This window comes from Dermochelys coriacea, chromosome 28, assembly GCF_009764565.3.
Source record: "Dermochelys coriacea isolate rDerCor1 chromosome 28, rDerCor1.pri.v4, whole genome shotgun sequence".
NCBI classification, from domain to species: domain Eukaryota; kingdom Metazoa; phylum Chordata; order Testudines; family Dermochelyidae; genus Dermochelys; species Dermochelys coriacea.
Window position 1 is genome coordinate 5822384 of NC_050095.1, and position 17081 is coordinate 5839464.

General features: G+C 45.3%; 3 protein-coding genes across 9 annotated transcripts in view; all 3 read right to left on the reverse strand.

Moving 5' to 3' along the window:
- Positions 1-17081, reverse strand: part of LOC119849403 (zinc finger protein 501-like) — a 1099011-nt gene that overhangs the window by 997411 nt on the left and 84519 nt on the right. Inside the window, exon 1 of one of the 7 annotated variants that reach the window (XM_043503839.1) lies at positions 10485-10520. The exons of the other annotated variants lie outside the window; for them this stretch is intronic. The gene's annotated coding sequence lies outside the window, so the exon portion shown is untranslated. Of the gene's footprint in view, positions 1-10484; positions 10521-17081 lie in introns of those variants that run through there. 7 annotated transcript variants of the gene reach the window in all.
- Positions 1-17081, reverse strand: part of LOC119849388 (zinc finger protein OZF-like) — an 875044-nt gene that overhangs the window by 483063 nt on the left and 374900 nt on the right. The gene's annotated exons all lie outside the window — the stretch shown is intronic.
- Positions 1429-10220, reverse strand: LOC119849391 (zinc finger protein OZF-like). The gene is made up of 3 exons (XM_043503601.1): positions 10139-10220; positions 4410-4523; positions 1429-4043 (listed from the first exon to the last, which is right to left on the reverse strand). The coding sequence occupies exons 1-3, from the start codon at positions 10218-10220 to the stop codon at positions 2623-2625; spliced, it is 1617 nt and encodes a 538-aa protein (XP_043359536.1). The 3' UTR covers positions 1429-2622.

Consider the following 17081-nt stretch of genomic DNA (forward strand, 5'->3'; position numbering starts at 1 on the left):
ATTTGCTACCTGAAGCAGTTACTCATGTGTAAGGGATAGTGAAAAAAAAAAAAAGGCTATTGTAAAAAAGTGACCTGTGGGTTGGATTCATTTTAGTGGGACATTAGACATGTGGAGGATAATTTAAATTCTTAATTTCCATAGGATTCGCCTTCAATATATTTGGATGCTGGTGTAATTTATCACCATTACAGTTCTATTTTATTTATTACAATAGCACAAGTCACAGAAGTGACATAGGAACAGTAAAAAGAACAGGAGGACTTGTGGCACCTTAGAGACGAACAAATTTATTTGAGCATAAGCTTTCGTGAGCTACAGCTCACTTCAATGCAACCAATGAACTGAGCTGTAGCTCACAAAAGCTTATGCTCAAATAAATTTGTTCGTCTCTAAGGTGCCACAAGTCCTCCTGTTCTTTTTGTGGATACAGACTAACACAGCTGTTACTCTGAAATTGGTGTCTCAGTGCACCAAGGTAACTGTTATCCCCTCTGCCCCTCTCTGTCCCAGGGTTTTGCCCTCTGTCACCGTCTGGCAGCTCCTTCCCTCCCCCCGCCCCCCCCATGCCTGATTTTGCCCCTCAGCCCCTATCCTAGCCCTCCCTTCAGTTGCTTGACCCACCTTACGAGTCAATTTTCACCCCCTCCTCAGATCCTGGCCACCCCCCTCCTCTGATTTCCCCCCTTGCCCCTTCTTAACCCCCTGTATATAGCAGTCCGCAGACTCTGATTCCAAGTAAGGGCAGGGTGAAGGGAAGTGGCTTCAGCAGATGTTACTGAGCATGCTCAGTTCATGTGAGGCTGCTCAGTGCACCCTAAGTAGCAAGTTCCTACAGAGGGCAGTTTCTCACGCTACACCTGAGGCAGTGTGCGGGCAGTGGCTCCATCGCTGTCCAGGCCCCACCCAGGCACGTTCCCCGCCCGGGAGCAGATCCAAAGGGGCTGCAAGACCTGCTGCTCCCGGAGCCTTTGTGCGGAGTCTCTGTCCTGCCCACCCAGCGCTGGCCCCGGGGTCTCTCTGGCCCCTGGTGCCTGCAGCTCCTGGCCAGAAGGGGCACAGCCTGGGACAGGGTCCAGCTGGAGAAAGTCCCCACTTTGGATGGGCACAGAACGTGCTTGAGTGAAAGTCTGTCCCTGAACCAGCCCCACTAGGGACACAGGAACAGCCTGGAGCTCAGCCCGGACAGTTGTGCCCAATGTAATCATGGCATCCTTTAGGAGTGTGATCAATGCCACTTAATTAGGGAGCAGCGTTCTAAAAATAGTTTACCTGGGCCACAGGTCACCATAGCGTCCATCTCTGGGGTGAAAATCAACCCCTAGTACCTGCAATTTCTACCCAAGTTCTTGTCATATCTTTGACCTTCCTTGGAGTAAATTTACACTTCTCTGGCATAGAATTCTTCACCTAGCATACAACATATCAGTAGCGATAGTGAGGTATAACTCCCCCAAATATGCCCTTTTATTTCTTTAATCTGGTGGCACAGATTTAAATTAGGGACTAAATTCAGGTGCTTCTTAGAATCCCTGTAAGACACCAAATGTCAGGTATCTATAAAAAATAGGTACCTTTCTGCAGCTGTATCACATTCAACATGGATTTCATTTTCTACACGTTTGCAGCATCTCCCAGGTGTGAGCTGAACAGAAATGTCACTTCCATTTTTCTCATCTCTACCTAGACAGGGATTCTATTTCCCAAATAATAGGCAACATGCACCTGATTAGGAAGGAGAGATCTTCAGGAGCAACCTCCTTCAGGGCCTGGGCCACAACTGCTTTAGGAGCCAAATGCACGGGTATTTTGCTTTAGTTAGAAGTCATTTACTAAGGAATCCTCTTCCCAACCCTTTAGAAAAAATATTGACCTAACCAATTGAACAACGGGGGACTGGGCTGGAGATGGGGAATAAGGGAATCCCTCTGACTTATCCTATCTTCTTCTGTTGTTACAGAGGAGAAATGACATTTTTCCTTTTTCCTGCCCTTTGTTATAGTTCAATATATTTTAAGTGAGGAAAATGGTAGTAAAAATATCTGCTCTCCAGCACAACCTGAAGTAACATCAGAGCAACTGGGAATGAAACAATTTGTTCCCCAAGGGGGAACTTGATGTCTAACAATTGCTTTGAAATGGGGAAACAGTATAACCATGATGCTCAGGGTTTGTTTAGACTAGGAAAACTGATGGAGTTTAGGTCAGGTCAAGGGGAAAGCTAATGACAACGACTGCACCTGAGCTGCATCTGCACTACCACTATAATTGTCTTTTTACACCAAGATCACTCACTTGAGCAGCCAATGCCATGTACAGCCCTAGTTGATGTAAGGCACAGGTACTTTTTTGCCTCAGTGTAGCTTGTTGGGATCAAACCTCCCTCTCCCACCTGGAGATGATGAACATTCCTGACTGGAGGAAAACACACTCCTATGATTCAAAAGGAAAGGAGTTGACAGAAAAGATCACAGGACTGACCCCAAAGAAGAGTGAGCTGAAAAGGCAGAAGGAGGAAACTCATCTGGTGGAGCTGAGAAACCACGGTGAAGATGGTGCAAAAATCACTATGTGGGAACTAGCAAATGTGATTAAAAAAAAAAAAAATATCTTTAGCCAGCCCTAGTCAAGGCATTTATTACAGTTCTCTCTCATGTGGATTTTCTGATGTTTAATAAGGTTTGAGCTCTGACTGCAGCTTTTCCCGCACTCAGAGCAGGTGTAGGGCATCTCTCCTGTGTGGATTCTTTGATGTGTGATCAGGGAAGATCTGTGATTGAAGCTTTTCCCACACTCAGAGCAGGTGTAGGGCATCTCTCCTGTGTGGATTCGCTGATGTGTGATGAGGCTGGAGCTCCGATTGAAGCATTTCCCACACTCGGCGCATCCATAAGGTTTCTCCCTTGTGTGGATTCTCCGATGTCTGATTACATGTGAGCTCGCATTGAAGCGTTTCCCACACTCGGAGCATCCATAAGGTTTCTCTCCCGTGTGGATTCTCCAGTGAGTGATAAGGGAAGAGCTCCTGTTGAAGCTTTTCCCGCACTCAGAGCACATGAATGGTCTCTCTCCACTGTGGAGTTTCTGATGTGCGAGAAGGTCAGACGTCCCACTGAAGCTTTTCCCGCACTCAGAGCAGGTGTAGGGCATCTCTCCTGTGTGGATTCTCTGATGTGTGGTCAGGGCAGATCTCTGATTGAAGCTTTTCCCACACTCGGAACATGCATAAAGTTTCTCACCCGTGTGGATTCTCTGATGCGTGGTAAGGGATGAGCTATCACTGAAGCCTTTCCCGCACTCAGAGCACGTGTAGGGTTTCTCTCCTGTGTGGATTCTACGATGTATGATAAGGTGTGAGCTCTGATTGAAGCTCTTCCCACACTCGGAGCATGCATAAGGTTTCTCACCCGTGTGGATTCTCTGATGTGTGCTAAGGGATGAGCTATCACTGAAGCGTTTCCCACACTCAGAGCATGTGTAGGGTTTCTCTCCTGTGTGGATTCGCTGGTGTCGGATAAGGGTTGAGCTCCGATAGAAGCGTTTCCCACACTCAGAGCATGTGTAGGGCATATCTCCTGTGTGGATTCTCTGATGTGTGATCAGGGAAGAGCTGTGATGGAAGCTTTTCCCGCACTCGGAGCAGGTGTAGGGCATCTCTCCTGTGTGGATTTGCTGATGGCTTATGAGGCTGGAGCTCCTATTGAAGCTTTTCCCGCACTCAGAGCACATGAATGGTCTCTCTCCACTGTGGAGTTTCTGGTGTGTGAGAAGATCAGACATCCCATTGAAGCTTTTCCCACACTCGTTGCATGTGTAGCGTGTCACTTCCAAGTTGATTCTCTCGCATGTAATAAGGTCCGAGTGGCTACTGAAGTTTTCCTCTGGCCTCTGCTGACTCTCACAGGCTTTTGCTTTTTCTGGGAGTGCACAACTCCTGGAATCATTTCCTTTGGATCTTCCTGATAACATCTGATGTGGTTCTACTTGCTCAGCATATTTCTGCTGGGGTGTCTCCTCCTCATTCTCACTCATCATCTTGTCACCTGATGGGAGACAGAGAGAATCCAGACATAGGTCACTCCCTGTGCCAGAAAGAAAATCTCAGAGGAATGGAAAAAGGGATGAACAAGCCAAAATGTGTGTGGGAGAGATCAAAGCTATCAGGAGCTGATTTTCCACAAACCCTTCCTCAGAGGAGAGGAACTCTTAGGGGAAAGCGAGATTAGGGAGGGACCAGCTTCCAGTTGTCAGTCAAGATAGGTGAGGAGCCATGAGTGACATCTGCCTAATGATTCCACATCTGCAGGGAACAATCCTGAACTTGGAAAGCTCACAAGGTCTTTGTAGGGCATCCCAAATGTTTCCTGTATTCAGGGACAGTTTTTGCATTTGTTTAACCAATTCCTCACCTGTGTAGGCATTTCTTGGGAGCACTTCCTTCTCTGAGCCCTGGAGGTCTGGGACCCACGTCTCTTCCCCTCCTTCCAGCTGCAAGATCACATCTAGTTTCGAAACTGGAAACGCTACTCAAAGCAAAAAAAAAAAAAAAAAAAAAGAGGTCAGTGGAATTTGTGTGATACTTGTCAAAGATTATACCATGGTTTTAACCCAAGCTAGTTTTTTAAGCAGTAACATCCCAAGTCCAGCTTTCTTGGCTCAAAGTGGCAGGAGAATTGTTATTATTATAAAAACAAAAGGAGGACTTGTGGCACCTTAGAGACTAACAAATTTATTAGAGCATAAGCTTTCGTGAGCTATGGCTCACTTCATCGGATGCATTTGGTGGAAAAAACAGAGGGGAGATTGATATACACACACAGAGAACGTGAAACAATGGGTTTATCATACACACTGTAAGGAGAGTGATCACTTAAGATAAGCCATCACCAGCAGCAGGGGGGGGGGAAAGGAGGAAAACCTTTCATGGTGACAAGCAGGTAGGCTAATTCCAGCAGTTAACAAGAATATCAGAGGAACAGTGGGGGGTGGGGTTGGGTGGGGGGGAGAAATACCATGGGGAAATAGTTTTACTTTGTGTAATGACTCATCCATTCCCAGTCTCTATTCAAGCCTAAGTTAATTGTATCCAGTTTGCAAATTAATTCCAATTCAACAGTCTCTCGTTGGAGTCTGGTTTTTGAAGCTTTTTTTGTTGAAGGATAGCCACTCTTAGGTCTATAATCAAGTGACCAGAGAGATTGAAGTGTTCTCCAACTGGTTTTTGAATGTTATAATTCTTGACGTCTGATTTGTGTCCATTCATTCTTTTACGTAGAGACTGTCCAGTTTGGCCAATGTACATGGCAGAGGGGCATTGCTGGCCCATGATGGCATATATCACATTGGTAGATGCGCAGGTGAACGAGCCTCTGATAGTGTGGTTGATGTGATTAGGCCCTATGATGGTGTCCCCTGAATAGATATGTAGACAGAGTTGGCAACGGGCTTTGTTGCAAGGATAGGTTCCTGGGTTGGTGGTTCTGTTGTGTGGTGTGTGGTTGCTGGTGAGTATTTGCTTCAGATTGGGAGGCTGTCTGTAAGCAAGGACTGGCCTGTCTCCCAAGATCTGTGAGAATAACTGTTTCCCCATGTTATTTCTCCCCCCCACACCACTTTTCCTCAGATATTCTTGTTAACTGCTGGAAATAGCCTACCTTGCTTGTCACCATGAAAGGTTTTCCGTCTTTCCCCCCCCGCTGCTGGTGATGGCTTATCTTAAGTGATCACTCTCCTTACAGTGTGTATGATAAACCCATTGTTTCATGTTCTCTGTGTGTGTATATCAATCTCCCCTCTGTTTTTTCCACCAAATGCATCCGATGAAGTGAGCTGTAGCTCACAAAAGCTTATGCTCTAATAAATTTTAGTCTCTAAGGTGCCACAAGTACTCCTTTTCTTTTGTCGAATACAGACTAACACGGCTGCTACTCTGAAACCTATTATTATTATAAATCATATTTATTACTTTAGTGCCCAAGAGCCAACTAACAGTGGGTCCCCATTGTGCTAGGCAAAGTACAAACAGAGAATAGTAGATGGCCCATGGCCTGAAGAATTTACCATCTAAACAGACAAGACAGACACAGAATGTTGGAAGGGATAGAACCCACTGTTAGAATATAGGTATTCAGGCCTGCCTGTAAAGCCTACACTCTCTTTAAGAACATAGGTGTATTTTTATTACTTAGCTAGTTACATGGGTATAAAAACAAAGAATCAAAATCACAGTCACCCTGTGTATGGGCCTTCTCTCACTAGGATAGTCTGAGGCCTTGTTCTTAGGCTAAGCAGTAGGGGTAGCCATAAGTTTGGAAGTGTATGGTCACATTGTCACATCCCAAACCAGTCACATTGAAATAAGGTGGTATTGGGCTGTTAGGAAGATGATCCTGTCCGGATAGTGCCCATCACCACCAGATAAAGAAAGGGATCTTAAGATGGTTAAAGAAAACTTAGTTTCATAGCATCCTGTCTGGCAACAAATCACTTCATTATCAATGGTTGTGAAACCTTCATTCTTTGTGTTTTATCTTTATGGCCCCCACTTTTCTGTTGTTAATCTGCGTCATTCGTTAATTGTTTCTGTCTGCTGTATAATTAATTTTGCTAAGTGGAAGTTAATTAGGATAGTGGGATATAATTGGTTAGAGAATTATGTTACAATATGTTAGGATTGGTTAAGTAAAATTTCAGTAAAATGATTGGTTAAGGTATAGTTGAGAATATTACTATAGAAATTGGGGTCAAAACAGGAGGGGGAAGGGAAATTGGAATGATGCTTGGTAAGGGGGGTGGGAACAGGAATTTGGGGAACAGGGACACAGGCAAGGCAAGGCTCGGTGGTCTCAGAGTTTTGAAGGGGGATACGAGGTAAATGCTCTGCGGCATCAGAACTAGGCAGGGGAACACTGGGGAACAGACTATGGGCGTGACTAGTGTGAAAGGCTTCAGAATATGCTTGCTTGGAAACTAACCTCAATAAACATCGCACTGTCTGTGCTTTTTGCTGCTTGCTGTTTGCGTGACAAGAACCAGGGAAGTGGGAGGGTTAATGGAAAGCCCTCTGACAAAACTGACATGACCTGATAACCAAGAGGTAAGCCTTTAAGGAAGGTTTTAATACACTTTGGAACTGATAGGGGATTCCCACAAGGATTGATGATAGGGTGATGGTAAATACACATTTAGATCCTTTTCTTGTTTTATATCTTTTCCCCATCAGGCACACGGGCACACTGTCATGGATCCATAGGATCTGTGCAATGCCCAGGCTTATAAACAGTCCTTGGGAGGTGCCCATTCAGTGCACGAGACCCCCAAGGGGTCCCACTCTTCCACAAGGATGGGCCATGGAGCTTCAACAGCAGAGACTGAGCCTCTGGCTTCAACACTCCCATTTCAACCTTTGAGCTCTGCCCAGCAATTCCAGCTGAACGACACTCCTCTTCAGAGACTGTTCCTCAGTCAATGCATAGAGCAAGTTTTTTCTGTGACACTGGGCAGACTTTTAAAACACAGCAGGGTTCATTAGTCAACTGAAACACAGCATTGGAAAGTCCTTAGATTATTTCCTTGTCTCTGTGGGTATTTCATTGATGTAGGTTGGTCCCAGCCAGTCCTTAATGACTCATTCATATCACCCCATGACAAAACACCTCATGTCTCCTGCTCTTTATAATCATAGCAATACCAATCACAGAGGGAAACTGAGGTATATATTGGCATCATACATGTATCACCAAAATTCCCACCTCTATCACACTCACACACACACACACAGCTCACAGCCTTTGGAGAGAAAGCAAAGCACAGAAACTGGACTTTAGTCCAGTGAACACCGTGGAAGACAAGCTGCACTTCTCAAACCCTGGTCAAAAAGGAGAGGCATGCGAGTCCCTACCCATAGAGAGGGGCTGGCTAGAGGCCTGATACCTGAGGGGGCATTCCTTGAGCAGACCATGGAGGCAGGTCAAAGGCTCAGCTACCCCAGAACTGTGACATCACAAAAGCACACTTTAGGGAATTAGGAAATCTAGCGACTCAGGTGTAATGGGAGGGAGAGTTAAACTCCCCCAGTGTGTGGAGTAGGCTGGGGAATTAAACACAAAATTTTGGGAGCAACAGCCTCTAATTCTTCCGGAAAAGGAGAATGTAAGAAACAAGAACTGGGCCACACAACCTCACGAGGGACAGGCTCAAAGATCCAAGGATCCTGGAGGGAAGACAGTTTGTGGCTGCTGCAGATGGGGAGTGGGGGGACAAGACTCTCTCCAAACTTTCACTCCTATTGACCCTGACTCCACCCCTTCCCCAGAGCCCCTGCTTTTCTCCTGCCCCACCCCCACTCCACCCCTTCCTTGGAGTACTGCAGCAGGGGTCTTGATCCCTGCACTCACCAGGCGGCGGTAAGTGGAACAACCTGACCCTAGCCCGCTCCGCGACACTGGTGAGTGCTCGGGGGCAGTTTCCCCCTACCCTTTGGCTGGGAGCCAGGGGATGAGAGTGGTGTGGGCTAGGGCCGGGTTACTCCACTTCCCATTGCCCCATGACTGCGGGCTCGGACCTGCCCTGTACTCACTGGGTGGCAGGAAGTAGAGTGACTCGGCCCCAACCCACTCTGCACTGCCGGCTCCTGCTAGGGTGCGGTTCCCCCCCTATCCTCCAAGGCTGCTTTTGCCCCATTATGGAGGCCTGGTCCAGCACACCCCCCCCGCATACACACCTGCAAGGGGGCTGTGTAGGGCACCACAATGGCCAGGGACAGCCCTGATGCTTGATGCTTTAATTATAGACTTCCCAAAGGCCGCATATCAGTTGGGGCAGCGATTGACATTATTGCAATCAGAGTAAAGGAGCAGATATGGTATATAGCCATTCTATTACCTTAAGGAAGTGAATAAAATTACCTCTCCCAGTTACCATTTTTCAGGTCCCCAAGACAATGTAAACTGAAGCAGGGCCTCCCTTCTGATGGCCTCCCTTTCCCCTCGATCTTTGTTTCCAATGGCGTCCATAACTTGTAAGTATGCACAGTGCAAGACCCTCTTTACTATACTTATCTTAGTCTAATCATTATGTGTATTGATCCTTGCCTATGATATCAATTCCAACTGTCTATATTAAATCAAGTTTGTGTGTTTCACCAAATTTCATCTTAATTAACTTTGAGTAGCCATGTACAAGGGCAAGTTGTACCCCATTATGTAATCTTATAGGTGTAAAAATTTCCCAGCCTAAACTACCACCGTGACATCAACAACAAACTGCCCATTTGAGCCTGGGTCCCTGTGCGTAGAGATGGGAGGTTATACGGGGAGGGGGTAATGAGAGGGAGGTCAAGAGATAAAATATTTGGGGAGAAAATGTATAATGAAGTGAAACTGAACAGAAATAAAACTGGAGTGTAGGCTCTAAAGCAACATGGCCTGGGGAGGGATTCGGGGTTAAAAGGTCTGGACTCCCACAGCTCCAGATCCCGAAATCTCTCCTCCCTCCCACTGACCCACCCAGCCCACTTCCTAGATGCTCTTCGTCCACACTCCAATCTCCTTCTTTCCATTATTCTCAGCCATCCCCAGCATCTTGGGAGCGTCTTGTGTTCCCGCCTCATCTCTCACTACCTCATCCCTCCCTGCTGCTTCTTAGCTCTAACCCTGGACACTCCCTGTTCTGGTACTCCAGAATTATCTACTCCCTGCCCTCTCCTTCACTCCCATGGCTCTGTTCTCCCCTCACATGTGCTGTCCTGAATGGCAACATTATACGCTCTCCTATCAAAAGAGGAGTTCATCTGACTGTCACACAAGCCATGCATGAGTCACATACTATTTACTTAATTTAGAATTCTACAGGAGGCATATTTTCATCTTAAAATGAGGAAAAGGCATGAAAGCTACAGTTATGAATGTAGTTATTAATGTAGCCAATAAGGATACATTAAATGCAATTTTTAAATGACTGACTGCACCAAAAAGGCACATGTCCAAAAATTATATTAGTGGGTAGGAGATGAGGCAAATAAAGGCGGGGAAGGAAACTTGTCAAAACTTGTGTGATGAATAAAAGTGTAAAGTTATTACTACTCAGGCTCTTTAGAGACCCCACAGCTTCTATTAACTGAGGGGACAGGACTCCTTACCCAGCAAGGCCACCGTCTCATAGTTCTCCTGCATGACATCCCTATAGAGCGATCTCTCAGTTGGGTCCAGCAGAGCCCCCATTCCCTAGTGAAATACACAGCCACCTCCTTGAAGGTCACCAGCCCAATAGAAAGAGCAAGAGTCCAATAGTACCTGCTGCCCCAGTCACAACCCCACTATTCACAGAACAGCAGCACCAGGTAAATGGAAGCTCCGGGAGGCACATGTTAACAGAGCCCCACCCCGACCTTGCTTAGAGCAGCCAGGAGGCATCAGAGATTAGAAAGAGACATTTGTGTCTCCCAAATGAGAGACGGAGGCAGGGTCTTCACATCTATCACATACCTACTAGCCAGAGCTTGATATAGGAGATGGGGCTGTCTCTGGGCCCTGCTGGTGGCTCCCTGGTAGGAATCCCAACACTCTCCAAATAAAATATATGAAAGAAAGGGGAAGTCAAGAGTAAAGAATATAAATTAGAAGATCAGAATTGTAGAAAATTGGTAAGGAAAGCTATCAGAAATCAATGATCAATCAATGAAAATAAGAAGGAAGTTTTTAAAAGTATATTAAGTACAAAATTAATCCTAACAATGGTAGTGGTAAATTACTAGAAGAAAATGGCAGAATTATCAAAAATAATTCAGAAGAGGTAAAAGTGTTCAATAAATATTTCTCTCCTGGATTTGGAGAAAAACAGATGATGTACTCATATCATAAGATCTTGATGATGACACTCTTTCCATTCCATCAATAACTCACAAGGCCATTAAACAGCAGCTATTAAAGTTAGACATGTGTAAATCAGAGAGTCCAGATAACTTGTATCCAAGAGTCTGACATCGATACTTGGCAAGATAATAGAGCAGCCAATACTGGATTTCACTAATGAAGAATTAAAGGAGGGTAATATAATTAGTACCCATGAACAAAGGTTGAGACACAATAGATCCTATCAAACTAACTGGATATCCTTATTGGATGAGATCAAAAGTTTGGTTGCAACTAATAGTATTGATGTAAGGCATATGACTTACAGGTTCAGCACAATATTTTAACTAGAAAGATACAAAATAAACACAGCATCCATTAAAAACTGTGATTGTAAATGGGGAACCATGGTCGAGGGGATTTCTTTCTAGGGGGTTCCCACAAGGATTGGTTCTTGGCTCTGTGCTATTTAACATTCTTATTCATGTCCTGGAAGAGAAGATAAAATCATCACTGATAAAGTTTGCAATTGCCACAAAGATTGGGGGTGGTGGTAACTAATGAAGTCTCAGTAGATTCAGGCTCCAGCACTGGGTGTCTGGGAAGTTTTCCCAGCCCTGGGTAGGGGATTATTTCCTGTTCCATAAAGAAGGGATGTTCCATTCCCAACTCCTCTGCCTTGAAATTAGGCCCTGCCTGATACTATACCCACATTCAGCATAGTGGTACGATTATAAAATGATTAGGACATAATGATGATGCATTTTGTGCAAAATGCATCATGTGCAGTGTCATTGGAAAAGTTATAATTTGCTGAATGTGATTATCCTATTTGTGTGCATGGATCATGTTTGTATCTGAAGTTATGGACCACATGACATTGAACTGCATTTTGGCACCAGTAGTTTTCCCACACACTGGACTAGGAACAGAGTTTTGGAAAAAAGCATTCCCATCACATAGAAAAGCTACATAAGCTGGGGTGTGACATCATCTCTTGGCCTCATTCCCCACACAAGAGAACTCTGAGAAACACCTGAGGAACAAAGACTGAACTGGGAGAAGTGCTGATCCCAGAGTCAAGGGATTTCTAGCTTGTGTATGGAAACTTGATGGACTGCTTGTATCATCAGTCAGGGTGAGAAATTGCTAAATCAAATTCTGTCCATCTCCTATTTTAGGCTAAGTTTGAGTTTTTGGTTATTTGCTAAGTAATCTGCTTTGATCTGTTTGCTATCACATATAATCACTTAAAACCTATCCAACTTTCTGTAGTTAATAAACATGTTTTATGCTTTATCTCCCTTTCATGGGATGGGCCTAGTTTTAGCTTTTGGCAAGCATGACCCCGGGGACTCTCAGACTCAGCCTCCTTGCCTCAGCACACCTTGTTTCTTTCTGTTGCTCCCCAGTGAGTCCAAAGGAGTAGAACCTCCTGACTGTGAAGATAAGAACAGCCCACTGCATCAGACCAATGGTCCAGGGAATCATCAAGTGATCCATCCCCTGTTGCCCATTCCCAGCTTCTGGCAAACAGAGGCTAGAGACACCATCCTTACCCATCCTGCCTGTGACACCAACAAATGAGGTGTTAGGGGCTTTTGAAAGATTTAAGTCTTAATTTAACAAGGACAAACGCAGAGCTGGAATCAGTCTGGCTCACCTGTGTTACTATTATTAAAACAGGTATTAGAATTATAAGTATGTCTTTAGTGTTAGACTTTATTGAATTCTTGTGAGTTGCTGCCTGGGTTAATATCTGACTAGTTGCATTGGGAGCCTCTGTGGCTCTGTAAATCACCAGACAGGAAAGAGACTTTACCGAGGTGAAGGGCTGATTGCCAACAGAATGCATTACACCCTGCCTTGCAGGAGAGGTCCATCAACACCAGACTATTTTGGGGTATTAAAGACGACAAAAGACTGTTGTGCTCTTGACTTCCCATTAGCTGACTTCCCAGAAGCTCAGAGCACATGGCAGAAAGGAGATAAAAAAAAACCCCTACAGAAGGAACTGAATATCTGTATGCTGCTTGGACTCTGAGTGGAAAGTTTCTAGGCATAAGCCAGAGATGCCCAGCTCCTTAGCCTGGGCTAGTCCTAAAGAATATGTAGAGCTTGCTTATTCATAGAATCACAGAATCTCAGGGTTGGAAAGGACTTAAGGAGGTCATCTAGTCCAACCCCCTGCTCAAAGCAGGGCCAATCCCCAATTTTTGGTCTAGATCCTTAAATTGCCCCCTCAAGGACTGAACTCACCACCCTGGGTTTAGCAGGCTAATGCTCAAACCATTTTTAAATTTAAGACTAACTCATCTGCATCTCTACGATTACCTTCTTTAACTTTGTAAACAACTTGTTTCCTTTTAAATAAATCTTAATACAGGTTATAACAGGACTGGCTATAAGTGTTGTCCTTGTTGTGAGATCTAAGATTCAATTTACCTAAGAAAGTGACTGGTCCTTTGGGACTGGCAGTAACCTGAACATTGCTGTGATTCATGGCATAAGGCAGTGGTTGTCAGCCATGGGTCTTGGCCCTCTGTGGGGCTGTGATCAAGTTTCAGGGGGGCTGCCAAGCAAGGCCAGCATTAGACTCGCCGAGGCCCAGGACAGAAAGCTGAAGTCGCAGCGCATGGGGCTGAAGTCCAGGGCCCTGTGCCCCCCACCCGGGGCTGAAGCCAAAGCCTAAGCAATGTAGCTTTGTGGGGGCCCCTGTGGCATGGGGCCCCAGGCAGTTGTCCTGCTTGCTACCCCCTAACGTCAGCCCTCGCTTTTGTATGCGGAAAACCAGTTATTGTGGCCCACATGGGCTAGGGAGTTTTTATACTATGTTGGGGGAGCCTCAGAAAGAAAAAGGTTGAGAACCCCTGGTGTAAGGGGGAGATGATGCTGCCCGTGGGAGCCAGCTGAGGTCACTCAATTAGGGTGAACTGCTAACAGAACGGGGCAGAAAAACCCCAAAAGCTGGTGGATATTCCAATACTTCGATATACCAAGCCAGCACGACAGCTTCTATAGTACCTCACTGGTTACTCAGAAGTTCAAACAACGCAGTTCCCTTAGAATCATAGAATCATAGAATATCAGGGTTGGAAGGGACCCCAGAAGGTCATCTAGTCCAACCCCCTGCTCAAAGCAGGACCAAGTCCCAGTTAAATCATCCCAGCTAGGGCTTTGTCAAGCCTGACCTTAAAAACCTCTAAGGAAGGAGATTCTACCACCTCCCTAGGTAACGCATTCCAGTGTTTCACCACCCTCTTAGTGAAAAAGTTTTTCCTAATATCCAATCTAAACCTCCCCCATTGCAACTTGAGACCATTACTCCTCGTTCTGTCATCTGCTACCATTGAGAACAGTCTAGAGCCATCCTCTTTGAAACCCCCTTTCAGGTAGTTGAAAGCAGCTATCAAATCCCCCCTCATTCTTCTCTTCTCCAGACTAAACAATCCCAGCTCCCTCAGCCTCTCCTCATAAGTCATGTGCTCTAGACCCCTAATCATTTTCGTTGCCCTTCGTTGTACTCTTTCCAATTTATCCACATCCTTCCTGTAGTGTGGGGCCCAAAACTGGACACAGTACTCCAGATGAGGCCTCACCAGTGTCGAATAGAGGGGAACGATCACGTCCCTCGATCTGCTCGCTATGCCCCTACTTATACATCCCAAAATGCCATTGGCCTTCTTGGCAACAAGGGCACACTGCTGACTCATATCCAGCTTCTCGTCCACTGTCACCCCTAGGTCCTTTTCCGCAGAACTGCTGCCGAGCCATTCGGTCCCTAGTCTGTAGCGGTGCATTGGATTCTTCCATCCTAAGTGCAGGACCCTGCACTTATCCTTATTGAACCTCATTAGATTTCTTTTGGCCCAATCTTCCAATTTGTCTAGGTCCTTCTGTATCCTATCCCTCCCCTCCAGCGTATCTACCACTCCTCCCAGTTTAGTATCATCCGCAAATTTGCTGAGAGTGCAATCCACACCATCCTCCAGATCATTTATGAAGATATTGAACAAAACGGGCCCCAGGACCGACCCCTGGGGCACTCCACTTGACACCGGCTGCCAACTAGACATGGAGCCATTGATCACTACCCGTTGAGCCCGACAATCTAGCCAGCTTTCTACCCACCTTATAGTGCATTCATCCAGCCCATACTTCCTTAACTTGCTGACAAGAATGCTGTGGGAGACCGTGTCAAAAGCTTTGCTAAAGTCAAGAAACAATACATCCACTGCTTTCCCTTCATCCACAGAACCAGTAATCTCATCATAAAAGGCGATTAGATTAGTCAGGCATGACCTTCCCTTGGTGAATCCATGCTGACTGTTCCTGATCACTTTCCTCTCCTCTAAGTGCTTCAGGATTGATTCTTTGAGGACCTGCTCCATGATTTTTCCAGGGACTGAGGTGAGGCTGACCGGCCTGTAGTTCCCAGGATCCTCCTTCTTCCCTTTTTTAAAGATGGGCACTACATTAGCCTTTTTCCAGTCATCCGGGACTTCCCCCGTTCGCCACGAGTTTTCAAAGATAATGGCCAAGGGCTCTGCAATCACAGCCGCCAATTCCTTCAGCACTCTCGGATGCAATTCGTCCGGCCCCATGGACTTGTGCACGTCCAGCTTTTCTAAATAGTCCCTAACCACCTCTATCTCTACAGAGGGCTGGCCATCTCTTCCCCATTTTGTGTTGCCCAGCACAGCAGTCTGGGAGCTGACCTTGTTAGTGAAAACAGAGGCAAAAAAAGCATTGAGTACATTAGCTTTTTCCACATCCTCTGTCACTAGCTTGCCTCCCTCATTCAGTAAGGGGCCCACACTTTCCTTGGCTTTCTTCTTGTTGCCAACATACCTGAAGAAACCCTTCTTGTTACTCTTGACATCTCTTGCTAGCTGCAGCTCCAGGTGCGATTTGGCCCTCCTGATATCTTTCCTACATGCCCGAGCAATATTTTTATACTCTTCCCTGGTCATATGTCCAAGCTTCCACTTCTTTTAAGCTTCTTTTTTATGTTTAAAAGTAAAGTATCCAGCCTCAGGCCTCCATCCAGACACACATGTCAAACATATGATGATGATTACTGAAAATCTTATTTCATCATATCAAAGAAAAGGTTCTTCCAACCCCACAGGATCAGCCACATACCCAGGTCCAATGATAACTTAAATCTTACCCAAAATATACCCTTATAGTCAATTCTTGTTAACTAAACTAAAATTTATTAAAAAAAGAGGAGAGAGAGTGTTGGTTAAAAGATCAATATACATACAGACTTGAGCTCAACTTCTTGAGGTCCAGATATATAGCAGAGATGAGCTTGTAGTTGCCAAACGTCCTTTTAGAAATAGTCCATAGGTTATAGTCCCATGTCCATATTCAGGGTGAGTCCAGTCAATGACTGGTGATCTCAATCCTTATGGCTTAAGGTTTCCCCCTCTTGAAACCCCAAGCAGATCTGAGATGAAGAAGGATCATGTCCCAAGGTTTTTATACATTTCCTGCAGCCTTTTGGCCTGAGAAAACAGTAGGATTAATTTTCCTTCTCCCAAACATCATGGCAATTAGCAAAGGGTAATTTATCCATTAAACAGTTCAGATACAGGTTTCCACAACCTTCAAAGCAATATATAGACAATAATATTATTTCACTCAAGTATTTTCCTAAATGTTAATACTCCTTTTTTGATCTTTGAATCAAAACTAAAGCAATAGGCAAGACTTGTTTGCTTACATCACAAGACCTGAATAAACATCTACCCTTCTATCTCTAACAATGCAGGCTGCATTTCAAAGCTGTATTCATTTACAGATCTTCCTAACCAGTCTCTAAAGTTCGGCCATGGGTCATGTCAGTCTGTGAGCTACTTAACTCTTTCTGGCCCTGTCACCTTTCAATGAGACACTATATTACACTCATAACATCAAAGGGACCATCTATCACAAAGGTGAGCTCACCTGCATGGTGGGATATATGGGATGACCCAAAGGGACTGTCAAGGTTCCTTCCCCACTCTGAATTCTAGGGTACGGATGTGGGGATCTGCATGAAAACCTCCTAAGCTTACTTTTACCAGCTTAGGTTAAAACTTCCCCAAGGTACAAACTATTTTACCCTTTGCCCTTGGACTTCCACTGCCACCACCAAACGTCCGGGTTTATTTTTTGAGAAACAGTTGTTTGGAAACGTCTTTCCCCCAGAATCCTCACCAAAACCTTGCACCCCCCTTGCCT

Excerpts from the sequence above, each read along its gene's own strand:
- LOC119849391 (XM_043503601.1), bottom strand. The coding sequence starts at position 10,220 with ATGGGGGCTCTGCTGGACCCAACTGAGAGATCGCTCTATAGGGATGTC. Across the intron at positions 4,524-10,138 it reads TGAGACGGTGGCCTTGCTGG|CGTTTCCAGTTTCGAAACTA; the intron begins GTAAGGAGTCCT and ends TGCTTTGAGTAG. Across the intron at positions 4,044-4,409 it reads CCCAAGAAATGCCTACACAG|GTGACAAGATGATGAGTGAG; the intron begins GTGAGGAATTGG and ends GTCTCCCATCAG.